This window comes from Choloepus didactylus, chromosome 15 (genome assembly GCF_015220235.1).
Source record: "Choloepus didactylus isolate mChoDid1 chromosome 15, mChoDid1.pri, whole genome shotgun sequence".
Taxonomy (NCBI): domain Eukaryota; kingdom Metazoa; phylum Chordata; class Mammalia; order Pilosa; family Megalonychidae; genus Choloepus; species Choloepus didactylus.
Window position 1 is genome coordinate 80,054,350 of NC_051321.1, and position 14,194 is coordinate 80,068,543.

General features: G+C 47.0%; 1 protein-coding gene across 1 annotated transcript; it reads right to left on the minus strand.

Annotated features, from left to right (window-relative positions):
• Positions 1-133: 133 nt before the first annotated feature.
• Positions 134-13,306, minus strand: LRIT1 (leucine rich repeat, Ig-like and transmembrane domains 1). Its single transcript, XM_037805367.1, has 4 exons — positions 13,146-13,306; positions 9,227-9,693; positions 2,941-3,246; positions 134-1,107 (listed from the first exon to the last, which is right to left on the minus strand). The coding sequence occupies exons 1-4, from the start codon at positions 13,265-13,267 to the stop codon at positions 134-136; spliced, it is 1,869 nt and encodes a 622-aa protein (XP_037661295.1). The 5' UTR covers positions 13,268-13,306.
• Between the last annotated feature and the right edge of the window lie 888 nt (positions 13,307-14,194).

A 14,194-nucleotide genomic window follows, 5' to 3' on the forward strand; every position in this document is an offset into this window, starting at 1 on the left:
GTGAGTGTATGAGTAAGCATGTACCTGAGCAGGGAAAAGTGGGTGAGCGTGTACTCAGGTGTCTGAGGATTTGCTGGAGAGAGGACAGGGTAGGTGTGTGGGCATTGGTGGGAGCAGCGGGAGGCACCCCGGGTCAGCAGAAGTACTCGTGGATCCGTCGGCCCACCCTGGTCTCCGGGACCTGCAAGTCCAGGCTGGAGCACGTGGAAAGGAGCCTCTCTGCCTCGCCCAGGCCGTGCCGGGACAGCCCCTCTGAGCCGTCCTCACTGCGGCCCAGCCTCTCCAGGTGGACATAGGCGCCCGTGGCCTCAGCAGCCGGCCCGGAGCGGCCCTTGCGGCAGCGTCTCTGGAGGGCCCCGCAGCAGACGAGCAGCGTGAGGGGCAGCGCGATGACCGCAGCCACGCTGATCACCACCGCGTTGATGAGCCGCTGGGTGCCCTCGGTGTCCACCACCTCGTCGGTGGAGAAGATGATGCACTGCTCCTTCCGGGGCGCCAGGCCCTGCGCGCACACGCATGCCACGTACCGCATCTTGGGCTGCAGCCCGTCGATGGTGGCGCTCATCTGACCAGGCTGCACGGCCACCCGCCGCATGTCGCGCTGCCCAAAGACCGCGTAGAGGACACTGAAGGCAGTTGTGTTCCCAGCACGGGGGGCCTTCCACACCAAGGACACGCTGTGGTAAGTGCCCCCCACCACCTTGAGAGACCTCACCACCTGGGCCTCCTCGGGTCCCGCCGGCCCAGCGGAGAGCTCCCCGGGGGCACCCATCTGGAAGCGCTGGAGGGTGAGCTCCTCCTTCCTGCTGGGCGCAGAGGGCCTGATGGCCGGGACAGCAGGCTCTGGGATGGGGGGCACGTGCCTGGCCACCGGCTTGTTATATGCAGCGGCTTCTGCCCCCTCTCCTGTCCTTGCCCATTGCACCCCTGGATTCCCACTGAGTTCCGTGGGCGGTTGGGGCTCAGTGACAGTCAGGGAGATGACAGTCTCAGTGGCTCCCAGGAAGTTCTTGGCCTGGCAGATGTAGTTCCCAGAGTCAAGGTGGGACACTCCAGACAGGCCCAGCAGAGTCCAGCTCGTCCCATCACTGGAGACTTCCTGGTGCACTGTGGGGTGTGGGGTTGGGGGGTGGAAGAAAAGACATCCATGGTAGAATATGCAACCCCCTGCCCAGGCTCCCCACCCTGGGCTGTGCCCACTCTGTTCAAGGTCCTGCCATCCTGAGAAAATACTGGGATACATGCAACTTTTCTGGGAAGAGCCAACGGGCTCAAATGACCTAGGCTCAAAATTGGGGTATCCCTAGAACCCCAGGCTAGGGCAGAGACTAATAATGGTCTGCCTTCTAAAGCAGAGGGGCTCCACATTGTATTTTGCAGAGCCTTGGAGTTCTGCAGAGGTGACCCCTCGGAGCAGAGGGCAGGAGTGTTGGGGTGAGGCAAATCAGGGGGTGAACGGAAGACAGAGGCCCAGCTGAAAGTACCCTGCACCCCCAGCCCCAGCCCCACCAATCAAACCATCTTCACCTTTCTATCTTACAATAGTGGGGTTCTTGTACAATTTTCCTTGTAAATTGATTTCACCCCATCATTCCAGAGCAATGGTCCCCAACCTAGTTGAAGGAGACACAGGAGAAAGCTGGGAGGGATGGAGGTTTTCTGGTCATGTGCTAAGATACTGTGCCTGTCTGAATGTATTATGTCCCCCAAAATGCCATTAACTTTGATGTAATCTTGTGTGGGCAGATGTATCAGTGTTGATTAGATTGTAATTCTTTGAGTGTTTCCGTGGAGATGTGACCCACCCAACTGTGGGTGATGACTCTGATTGGATAATTTCCATGGAGGTGTGGCCCCGCCCATTCAGGGTGGGTCTAAATTAAATCACGGGAGCCATATAAATGAGCTGACAAACAGAAGGAACTCAGTGCAGCTGGGAGTGACATTTTAAAGACCAACTGAGAGTGACATTTTTGAGGAACTGCAGCCTAGAGAGGAACGTCCTGAGAGAAAGCCATTTTGAAACCAGAACTTTGGAGCAGACACCAGCCACGTGCTTTCCCAGCTAACAGAGGTTTTCCAGATGCCATTGGCCATCCTCCAGTGAAGGTACCCGATTGCTGATGTGTTACCTTGGACGCTTTATAGCCTTAAGACTGTAACTGTGTAACCAAATAAACCCCCTTTATAAAAGCCAATCCATTTCTGGTGTTTTGCATTCTGGCAGCATTAGCAAACTAGAACAGATACCAAGCTTTGTCACCCCGCTTCCTACCTGTAGGTGTGCCCTGACTCCTGCAACATCCCCACTCCACCAGGGATGAACCATCTCTGCCCACACAGCCTAGTAGAAAGAGAACAGCCTATGGAGTTGGCCAGAGGGTGTCTGAATCCCAGCTCCTCTTCATACAAGCTGTGCAGTGCAGGCCCAGCCCTTAGACTCTCAGAGCCTCAGTTTACTCATTCGCAAAATAAGAAGGATAATCAGGTTGCTCTTTAGAGTTCAGTGTCATTGTGCTCGTAATAATAGACTTAGCACCATGCCGGCCTCACCTGATGAGCTCAGCAGATGGTCACTCATCTCGTTCATCACTCGCTAAGCTCCCAGCTTACTGTTTACAACTGAGAAACTTACTGTAAATATTAAATACACTAGCAAAATGTCTCCTGCAAAAAGCCACCTCTCAGGGTGGGTCCAGGTCTCCAATAGAGTGGCTGGCGGTAGGTGATGGGACAGGTTGAGATCACCATCATTCTGGACGTTACTGTCCCCGTGCCCTGCCTTGGTGGAGCCCATGCAACTCCACTCCAGCCTGGCTTGGACTGCCTCCATCTCTTTGTCAAACCAGATGCTGCCAACTCCCCATTTGGGCCCCAGACACCCCCACTGCCCCACTCCAGTCTGGGACCCCAACCCAGCAGGCCCTGTGGCTCACACACCTGTGCCATTGAGGGGGTGCCCACTGGCCCTCCTCCAACTCATCTCGGGGCCCGGGACCCCGGTGGCCCCACAGCGCAGCAAGACTGTGCTGCCCAAAGGGGACACGATGCTGGTCACCCCGGGGTGCAGCTCTGGACCCTGGCACTTCCTCAGCTCCAGCTGACTCAAGGCCACTCCGGCCAGGCTGCGCGGGCTGGCACACCTCAGCACGGCCTCGATGAAGGCCAGGTTTGGGGTCCACTCATCCAGGAAGCGCACCAGGTCATAGAGTTGGCAGTCACACACCCAGGGGTTGTCCTGCAGCCCTGCAGAGGAGAGAGAGAAGGCAATGGATTAGCTGAAGGTATTCAGATCCCCGGGTTCCAGAACCCCCTTTTTTAGAGGAGGGCAAGGCATGTCCTGAGCCCAGAGTTCGCAGAACTGGCCTACAGGTCCAGCTCCCTGCCTTGCTAGCTGTGTGAGCATGCACCTGATTCTTCAACTCCAATGACAGCATTACTTCCCTTTAAAGGCTGCCGTAAGCATAAAGAAAGATAGATCACATGAAAGCACTGGGTAGGCCAGACAGCATATCAACAAAATCTGCAGTCACTGCTGCCGTTCTTAGACTGAACAGTTTAAGCCACTGGCCAGGCAGTGAGTCTTTCTGCAATAATGGTGATACCAAAAATTCTAGAAATCTCCATTTCTAAAAATGTGTCACTTACCCCTGACCCTTGACCCCTGTCCTCCCAGGGTTAAGTGGCAGTTTCAGCATCACTACAGCAGTGCAGGTGTCTGCTCAGAGTTAAAAAGTCAAATTCTGTGACCTAACCCAGCCCTCTTGATGCTAAAAGTAAACATCTGTATAGAACTAAAAGCAGGTCACTGCCCCCACTCTGTGAGAGAGCCTTCTTACCCACAACTCCAACTTTTTTTTTCCCCTGAAGAAACTTTAAGGGGATGTGTGTATCTATTTTGTGTGTGTGCATGGAACTTCCCCGTGCCTCAGTTTCTTCTTCTTCTCCTTCTCCTCCTTCTCCTCCTTTTCTTTCTCTTTTTTTTCTTTCTTTCTCCCCTACCCTTACAAGCAAACATTCCTCTTTCCCCTCTTCCCTGGTAACCCCTAACCTGCTTTCAATCTCCACAAATTAGCTATTTCTAGTAATCTCTTATAAGTGATATCATATAATTTTTGTCCTTATGTGTCTTGATTATTACTTGTCCTTATGTGTCTTGCTTATTTCACTAAGAATAATGTTTTCAAGGTTATTCCATGTTGCAGTATGTCTCATAACTTATTTTTTTCTTATGGATGAATAATATTCCATTCTGTGTACATACATTTTGTTTATCCATTCATTTGTTGATGGACATTTGAATTGTTTCCTGCTTTTGGCTATTGTGTTTTGTAGTTTTCAGTGTATAAGTCTTTAATATCTTTAAATTTATTCCTAGATATTTTATTTCTTCAGAAACTATTGTAAATGGAATTTTCTTAATTTCTTCTTTGGATTGTTCATTGCTAGTATATAGGAACACAATTGGCTTTTTGTGTGTTGCTCTTGTACCCTGACACTTTGCCAAATTTGTTTATTAGCTCTAATAGTTTTCTTATGGATTCCTTTGGGTTTTCTCTATATCAAATCACGTCATCTGCAAATAGAGTTCAACTTCTTTTCCAATTTGGAGATGTTTTATTTTTCTTGCCTAATTGCTGTGGCAAGAATAGCAGTGTTGAAAGCAAGCATCTTTGTTTCATTTCTGATCTTAGGGGGAAAGTACTAAGTCTTTCACTATTGAATGTGATATTAGCTATGGGTTTTCCATAAATGACCTTTATCATATTGAGAAAGTTCCCTTCTACTTCTACTTTTCTGAGTCTTTTAATCTAGAAAGGGTCCTGGGTTTTGTTGAATGCCTTGCCTGCATCTATTAAGGTTATCATATGAATTTTTTCCTTTGTTTTTATGCATGTGGTGTATTACATTTATTGATTTTCATATGTTGAACCACCCTTGCATTCCTGGGATGAATCCAACTTGGTTATGGTATATATTCTTTTTTCACATGCCATTGGATAGTCATAAGGGAAACTGGTCTGTAATTTTCTTTTCTGGTGATGTCTTCACCATGTTTTGGTATAAGAATAATGCTGGCCTCATAGAATGAATTTATAAGTGTTCCCTCCTCCTGAATCCTTTGGAAGAGTTTGAGAAAGACTGTTATTAATTCTTCTTTAAATATTTGATATAATTCACCAGGGAAGCCATCTGGTCCTGGAATTTTTTTTGGTAGAAGATTTTTTTTATTATTGATTCAATCTCCATACTTGTTATAGGTTTGCCAGTGTTTTCTATTTCTTCTGAGTAAATTTGGGTAAATGATGTATTTCTAGGAATTTTTCCATTTCTTCTAGATTATCGGGTTTATTGACATACAATTGTACATAATATTCTCTAAAAATCTTTTTATTTCTGTAAGGTCAGTAGTGATATCATCATTTTCCTCTCTGGTTTTAGTTATTTTCATCTTTCCTCTTTCTTTGTCAGTCTAGCAGAAGGTTTGTCAATTTTATTGATTTTTTCCCCAAAGAACTAACCTTTTGTTTTGTTTATACTCACAATTTATTTTCTATTTTTTATTTCATTTATCTCTGCTCTAATCTTCATTATTTCCTTTCTTCTGCTAACTTTGGGTTTAGTTTGGTCTTGTTTTTCTAGTTCCTCAAGATGTAAAGTTTGGTTATTAATTTCAGGTCTTTCTTCTTTTTTAATAGCCATTCATACAATCAATTTCCCTATGCTCAATTCCCATAAGCTTTGGTATGTCATGTCTTTCTTTTATTTGTCTCTAAGTATTCTCTAATTTCCTTTGTAATTTCTTCTTTGACCCATTTGGTTGTTTAAGAGAGTGCTATTCAATTTCCATGTATTTATTAGACTTCCTAGTTTTCCTTCTATTATTGATTTTTAGCTTCATTCACTATGGTCAGTGAGGTTACTTTTTATGATTTCAATATTAATGTATTCCAATTCCTCTTTCACCCTACATATTGTCTATTCTTGAGAATGATTTGTATGCAACTGAAAAGAATGTGCATTTTGCTGCTGTTGGATGAAGTATTCTACATCTGCTAGTTAGATTTAGTCGGTTTACAGTATTGTTCAGGTCCTCTATTTCCTCATGATCTTCTGTTTAAAGGTTCTATCCAACGTTGAAAGTGGTGTATTGAAATCTCCCAACTATTGTCATAGAACTGTCAATTTCTCCCTTCAATTCTGTCAATGTTTGCTTCATATATTTTGGTGTCTATCACATGAAAGCACATATATTTATATGTCTATCATTCTGCCAATCTCTTCCTTTTGATTGGAGAGTTTAATTCCATTTACATTTGGGGAAATTACTGATAAGGCAAGATTTACTTCTGCCAATTTGCTAACTAATTTTTGTAAATCTTATCCCTTTTTTAGTCCTTTCCTCCATTACTGCCTTCATTTTTGTTTATATGATCCTTTATAATGAGCCATTTTGAATCACTTAACCTTATTTTTGAATAGCTATTTTAACTCTTTTCCTTATGATTAACATGGGAGATACATTTAGCATACTAAATCTATTACAATTTAGGTTGTGTTGATTCCTACACATATACCTCCATTCCTCCTTTTTATGTTGTTTATATCACAAATACATCTTTGCGCGTTGTGTGCCCAGAAACAAAGATTGGCACCAGTTTTTTTATACTTCTGAATTTTCAGTTTTATAAAAAGTAAAAGTAAAAGACAGCATTACAAATGAAAAATGAAATAATATTGGTGTATATATTTACCCACATTGTTACTTACACTGGATATCTTTATTTTTTCAACCAGCATGATGCTGCCTAGTGTCCTTTCTTTTAAACCTGGAGGACTCTCTTTAGCATTTCCTGTAAGACAGGTCTAGTGGTAAGACATTCCTCATGTTTTTGTTTGTTTGTTTGTTGGTCTGGAAATGTCTTAATTTCTCCCTCATTTTTGAAGGACAACTTTGTGAGACATATTGCTCTCAGGTAATAGTTTTGTTTTGTTTTTTCCTGTCAGTAATTTAAATATGTCCTCCCATTGCCTGCTGGCCTCCATAGTTGCTATTGAGAAATCAGATGTAAATCTTAGTAAGTTTCCCTAATTTGCGGACACCATCACTTCTCTCTTGCTGCTTTTAAGATTATGATTTTGTCCTTGGTTTTGGACATTTTGATCATGTGTCTTGGTATAGGTCTATCTAAGTCCATCTTGCTCAGCATTCATTGAGTATCTTGGACTTTTATATTCATATCTTCCATTAGATTTGGGGATTTACCTGCCATTAATTCTTCAAATATTTTTTCTGACTCTTTATCTCTCTCTTCTCCTCCTGGGGGCTTCTATAATACATATATTGGTATGCTCGACAGTGTCCCAGAGGTTCCTCAGGCTCTGTTAAGTTTTGTACATTCTTTTTTCTTTCTGTTTCTTAATTTGGACAGTTTCAAATGTTTTGCCTTTAAGTTCACTGATCCTTTCTTCTGTCTCCTCCAATTTGCTCTTGAATGCCTCTACTAAAATTTTCACCTCAGTTATTGTACATTTGAATTCCAGAATTTACATTTGGTTCTTCTTCATAATTTCTATCTCATTACTGAAATTTTCATTTTGTTCATACATTATTTTCCAGATTTCCTTTAGTTCTTTGTCCATGTTTTCCTTTGGTTCATTGATTCTATTTATGAGAGCTGTTCTAAGATCTTTGATTAATAATTCTAGAGACTGTACTTCCTCTGGAATACTTTTCAGTTGAACTGTTTTTTTCCTGTGACTGGACTATACTTTCCTGTTTCCCTGTATGTTTTATAATTTTTCATTGAGAACTGGACATTCTGAATATTATGTTGTGATTACTCTGGAAATCTAGTTATCCCACTCTTCTGTCCACCAGACCAAGAACAAGAAGAAAAAGAAGGAAGGAAAGAAAAATATACTAATAAATATATAAAACACCACACACACACAAAAAGCAAGGAAAAACATAATGAATTGCACTGCCTCTCCATATCTCTTATGTGCTGGTGGGAAGGCAGAAGCTACTACTTTTGAGGCCTAAACTTGGGCTAAAACTTCTGCTCATTGCTCAGGCATCCACCAGTCCCCAAAATATAAAACACAGAAAGAAAAAAGCAACCAACCAAAAGAAAAAGAGAAAGAGGTGCACTGACTCTTTATGTCCCTGTAGATGCTGGTATGCAGCCAGAAGAGGCTGATTCTGAAAGAAATCAAGGCTAACCCCCACACTGATCACTCAGAGATCTGCCAGACTACACAACTACAAGAAAGAGCAAGAAGAAATCCTGCCAGTGAAAAAGTGCACTGGGTCTTTAAGTTCTGGTAGATGCTGGTGTAAGGCCAGAAGTCACCGCTGCAGAGAGGGCTGAAACCAAGGTCAGAGTCTGTGCTGTGCCTTCAGAGCTCTGCCAGATCAAGAGGGAGAAAGAAAAGAAAACAGTAGCTCTTTACGTCCAGTTGGGTGCTGGTGGGAGGCTAGAAGGACTGCTGCCCAGAGGTCCGAGGCTGAGGCCAGCTTCCATGCTGTTCCCTTACGGATCCCATGCATGGACCTTGACCCTCAACCCCAGCTTTTAGAAGAGGAGGTTTCCTCTGCCAGCCCTGGCCCCAGGTGACCACACCGGGAATGTGGGCAGCTTTGCCACAGCCACAGCCATTTCTGCAGTCACTGCCACAGGACTAAGCGATGGGGGCTATTCATTGGTCCATACTTTTGCTTAAAAAAGCTGTACCCTCAGCAGCTCCCACTTCTTCTTGCACTCCTGTGGTTCTAAATGTTCATTTTGGTTCCAGGGTTACCACCTAGTTAATTCTAGTCTCTTTTTGCAGCTTTTTCATTTTTCTAGTGGAAGGGAGCAATTTGTAAAACCTACTCTACCATTTTGTACCTGCAATCAAATCCAATCTTTCAACACAACTATTATCATCATCCTTGGATGGGAACCACGGCACAAAGAAGAGAGGTAACATGCCCAAGGACGCCCGGCTACGAAGAGTTAGAGCTGGGCTTGAACTCCAGCCCTCTGACTGGGAGCGTGAGCTCCTACACGTACCTCTCTCACTTCTGCCTCTTAATCTTCACTTCAACCTGCAAGACAGGTATCATTTCTATTTTTTCAGATAAAGAATCAAGATTCAGAGAGGCTTGGGAATTGGCCCAAGACCCCACCCCAGGGTTGTTCCGGGTGAAGGATGCTAGAGGCCTATTGCGGGCTCTTACCCAGGACCAGCTTGGCCTCACGGCCAGGTAGGAAGGGCCCGGTCTGCAGGTGATCCCAGGTGGCGAGCAGCTCCTGCGGGAGCCTCATCAGCTGGTTGCTGGAGAGGTCGAGGAAGGTGAGGTTCCCCAGGAAGCGCGCGGCCTCGGGCGGCACGGCCTGCAGGAGGTTGGCCCGCAGGTCCAGCAGCCGCAGCCGGGGCGCGTCCCTGAGAGCCGCCCAGGGGAAGGTGGCCAGGCGGTTCCCGGGCAGCCGCAGCTCGCGCAGGCGCCGCAGGCCCCGCAGCATGAGGGCGCTGAGGTCGCGGAGGGCGTTGTACGGCAGCCACAGCTGCTCCAGGCGGCCCAGCGGCCTGAAGGCCTCCCCGGGCACCCTGCCGATGGCCGTCCTCTCCAGGCGCAGTCTGGTGGTGTCCGGGGGGATGGATGCAGGGGGCAAGGTCATGTCGGGGTCATGGCACAGCACCGTCCTGGTCACAGAGGTGGAGATATTTCAGCAAAGTTCTTGCTGGATGTGGGATCCCCACCTGCCCTGGGGGGATCCCCAAGGGTGGGCCTTGCAGAGGGAGCCCCTGGGTACACAGCCCACAGCCTCACGTTTCCCTTTGGGGTCCTTTGCCTTAACAGCCTTTTACAGAGTCCCAGGAGGGCTATTTGGGCTCGATTCACTGATCTGAAGGACTCTGAGCTTAAACTTTTATTTCCTGTTACAGGCCTACCCCACCCACAGTGCACTGGGAGTGAACATATCAGTACAATCTTGTGAATGGTTGAATTGCATGCATGTGTTAAGATACCTCAATTTTTGTAACCATTTTGGCTTTTCTTCATTTTATTCTTTTTAATATACCAAGGGCATCAAAAGTGGAAATGTCTCAAGCCTCTCCTGACTCTGAGGGACAAGTTGATGACAAAGGCAGTTAAGAGCTTGGACTTTGCAGCCACACAGCGAGGATTCACATCTGGGATCCTTGGCTTGTTGGCTATATGACCTCAGCTTCCTCTTAAAAGTAGATGGCAACATGACTCCCAGGGGTGTGAATCCCCCTGGCAATGCAGGAAATGACTCCTGGGGATGAGCCTGGACCCAGCACTGTGGGATTGAGAGGATCTTCTTGACCAAAAAGGGGAAGAGAGATGAAACAAAATAAGGTTTCAGTGGCTGAGAGATTTCAAATGGAGTCAAGAGGTCACTCTGAAGGGTATTCTTATGCACTATATAGATAATCACTTTTTAGTCTTTAGTGTGTTAGAATGGCTAGGAGGAAATACCTGAAGCTGTCAAACTGTAACCCAGTGGCCTTGATTGTTGAAGACAATTGTATAAGTATGTAGCTTGCACAGTATGGCTGTGTGTGAAAACCTTGTGGCTCGTACTCCCTTTAGTATATGGACAAATGAATGGAAAAATGGGGACAAAAATTAGATGAAGAATAGGGTAGGACGGAGGGGATGGAAAGATTTGGGTGTTCTTTTTTGTTTTTATTTTAATTTTGGAGTAAGGAAAAAGTTCAAAAATTGATTCTGATGAACACACAACAGTATGATGGTGCTGTGAATAATTGATTATACACTGTGGATGACTGTAGTGTGTGTGAATGTATCTCAATAAAACTGTATTTAAAAAAAGTAAATGAACAATGGGGAGGAGGAGAGGAATGGGATGTTTGGATGTTGTTTTTTATTTTAACTTTTATTTTATTTTTTGGAGTAATGAAAATGTTTAAAGATTAATTGTGATGAAAGCACAACTATATGACAATACTGTGAAACACTGATTACATACTCTGGATGATTATATATTATATGAATATGTCTCAATAAAATTGCCTTTTAAAAAAATAGACCACACCTCATTGGGTGGTTATGAAGTTTAAATGGGGTCACACATGTACCAGCTCAGAATAGTGCCTGTCCTCTGTGGTGATATTGACCGCTGTTGTGCATTTACAATCCCCGGGTTGCAAATCTTAGCCCAGATCCTGCTGGACTCCTATCTTCCCAAGCAATGCCTTCTTAACTCCTATTAACACTGAAAGCTGAGTCTAGGGAGATAAGCAGGAAGGAGTTCCTGCCCTTAAAATTTGGGGCTGTGCTTTACACTATCAGTGATGGAGGTTCAAAAGGCCACAGAAAGATCAAAAAGGAAAAATTCCAAACTCAGAGGCTGGTCAGCAGGGACCCAGCCCTCATCCAGCCCCGATTTCACCTGGAATGCTTCTCTGCTCACACTGGGGAGGGGAGAAGGAGATGGTCATGTTTTGCTTTGATGAGCTGTTTGTTCTCTTGTAATATCCTAACTTATTAAAACAGGCCTTCCTGGTGTAACCACACACACTCCCTGAGCATCCTTTAGCTTCATTCGCATTACTCGAAGTCTGCTGGTTTGTGTTTCCTTGTAAACTGTCCCTGCAAAAGGTAACAGGAATTTCCACCCACTCATAGGCCCCTCAGATGGACCCGAGACCCCTACTAAATTTGGGTGCTGCAGAGATTCAAAGCGCCAGACTCACAACCTCTGTCCCTATAATCTATAATCCCCCATTTACAGCAGGGGTACTATCAGATGACAATGCAGGTTTGAGTGTTGCAAGGAGGAAGGCTGGATGGAGTGGAAGGAAGGGTGCTGAGGAGGAGGGCTTATCTGGAGCAGGGAGAAAGGGATGGTGGGGTGAACTGGACATAAAGAGCCAGGAGAAAATTCTGTGCCCCAGAGTTGCACAGACTCTGCCCCCGACACGGAGTGTGGAGCACAGACAGGTTGCCTGGGCCGCTTGGACAAAACAGCCGGGCTCTGGGAGGCCCAGCTTAGCCGAGAGCCTGAGGAAGGCCTCTGAGATGGGGTCAGGAGCCTCGGGATAATTGCACCATCTGTGCCCTCGGGTCCTCTCCAGCCTTTCACGGCCTTACTCCCCTCGTGGGACCCTCTGTGAAATTGGTCTGGTGCACGTCAGCCATGGGACTTTCAGGCAGGTAGAAACGACGGTAAGGACTCTGGCCCCAGGGGAGGGAATGGCCATTCGCTGGCATTCAGAGCCCTGAAACTGTCCTTGGAGTGTCATTTTCCCTCCCAAGTCTAACTCTGCTGCCTGGAGTCCTGCCCTGGCCCCCGTGCATGGCAGCTTTCCCTGGTGGGAACAGTTCTGGAAACAGAGGCAGAGGCTCTGGGTTCTGGGACCAGCTCTTCCACTGATGCTGGGTGACTTTGAGCCCTGTGCTGGGCATGGGGGTGAGGGAGGGGGTCATCATCACATGATCCTACTGTCCTTGTCTGGGGGCTATTTGTGGGCCTTCTTAGGGCTCAGCCCTGGCTTCCTTTGGGGAGAGGATCCTCACCCTCCATATGGATTGGAGCTTAGGGACTTGGGACCAAAATGGAGCTCTTCAGACGATACAGGGTGTCTTTCCTTGGGAGTGTCTCCCCAGTGTCTGCCTCTCCTTACCCCCAATACACCCTACAGCCATTGCCAAGGTCATTTTGAGGATAGCTCCAATAACACTGCTCTCAGAAACCATTGTGGCTCCTGATCTAATGGGAAAAAGGCAGGATGGAATCACAGAAGTTGGAAAGATGGTATGAAAGGCCATGAGCCAGGGGTTTAAATTCTTAAGGAAGTTATGGATTATTTGGGGTCATTAATGAATGGGGAGAAGAAGTTGGGGGAGACAGGATGGTCTAAAGACAGCTCAAGAGAGGAAGGGAATGGGCATGGTGGGGACAAGTGTCCACAGACAGCAGCAACCATTGGGAACATCCTGATGGAAGGATCCCAGAGGAGAGGAGAGGAGAGGAAGGTTGGCTGGCACACTCTGCCTCCCACCCCAGCCCCCATGTGCAGAGGCATCTCCTGGGCAGAGCCAAGCCCCTACTAAGGAGGATAGTGGCTGGTAGAGCAGTGGGGGCTGGGCCACCCATCCTTACCTGGCCTTGCTGCCATCACTCAGGATGTGGAGGCTGCAGCTGCACTGAGAGGGGCAGGAGCCCCGGGCCTGGGGGGCCCCCCCAAGGGCCAGAAGCCAGAGCAGGCCCACAGCCACCCTCATGGCCCCTGGCTCATCTCAGGCCCTGGCAGGAGCCTGTCCCTGCAGCGTTCTGTCCTGCCAGCCCCAGCAAGTCGTGCTGCCCACCTACTTGTCTGCCCCCGCCCGAGGCCATCAGATAAACACAGACAGGCTGGGGATTAGGGAGGGGAGCCCTGGCCACAGCACTCAGCAGCTTATTGCCTCCTGGAATCAGCCAGGCCTGAGGGTGGGGGTGGGGGACCCCCTCCCACCTGCAAAGCCACCGTGCCAGCCAGGCTGTGGGCAGAGCAGGCCCGGCTAGAACCTGGGGCTCCTGGGAGATGGAGACAAAAATTTGGAGAATTTCGGAATTCTCTTCCTGTGATGTTATCTTATAGTAAAAAAAAAAAAAAAAAAAAAAAAAAGCAATCTGAGATGAAGCAAGTCTTTCTGAAGGCTGTGAGGCATTAGAAAGAGCCCAAGCTCTGGGGCCAAGCCCTGGGGGTCCAAATCCCAGCTTTTCCATTTACGCACTGTGACTATAAATTGGTGACATAATCTCTCTTAGCCTACATGTCCTCATCTGACAAAGGCACATAATGGTACTCCACCCAGGGTGTTTATGAAAATTAAATAGCCCAAGTTTTCCCAGGCCCTGACAGCCTGTGGGAATGGAAGCTATCTTGTTAATGGCAAGTGCCCAAATTTTCCCGGCACATGCACACTCATGGAGGGGTTGGAAAGAGTCAGATGTTTTGAGGGTCTGGCTTTGGGGAGCCAGAGAAGAGCTGGACCAGCCGAGAGTGAAGCCAAGGTGTCTCCCATGGGCTCACGAACCATCCCAGTCTGCGGGCAAACAGCTGCTTCCCCTGCCTGCTGCCTCCTCCTGATCATTCCTGCCAAGGCCAAAACAGGGGGTGCCCCCACAGGAGGGAAGAGAACACCCCCTCCTTGGTGTGTCAGGCTCAC

Coding starts and splice junctions, on each gene's coding strand:
- LRIT1 (XM_037805367.1), bottom strand. CDS start 13,267: ATGAGGGTGGCTGTGGGCCTGCTCTGGCTTCTGGCCCTTGGGGGGGCC. Junction 9,694..13,145: donor AGTGATGGCAGCAAGGCCAG/GTAAGGATGGGT, acceptor CTCTGTGACCAG/GACGGTGCTGTGCCATGACC. Junction 1,108..2,940: donor GCACCCCCTCAATGGCACAG/GTGTGTGAGCCA, acceptor CACACCCCACAG/TGCACCAGGAAGTCTCCAGT.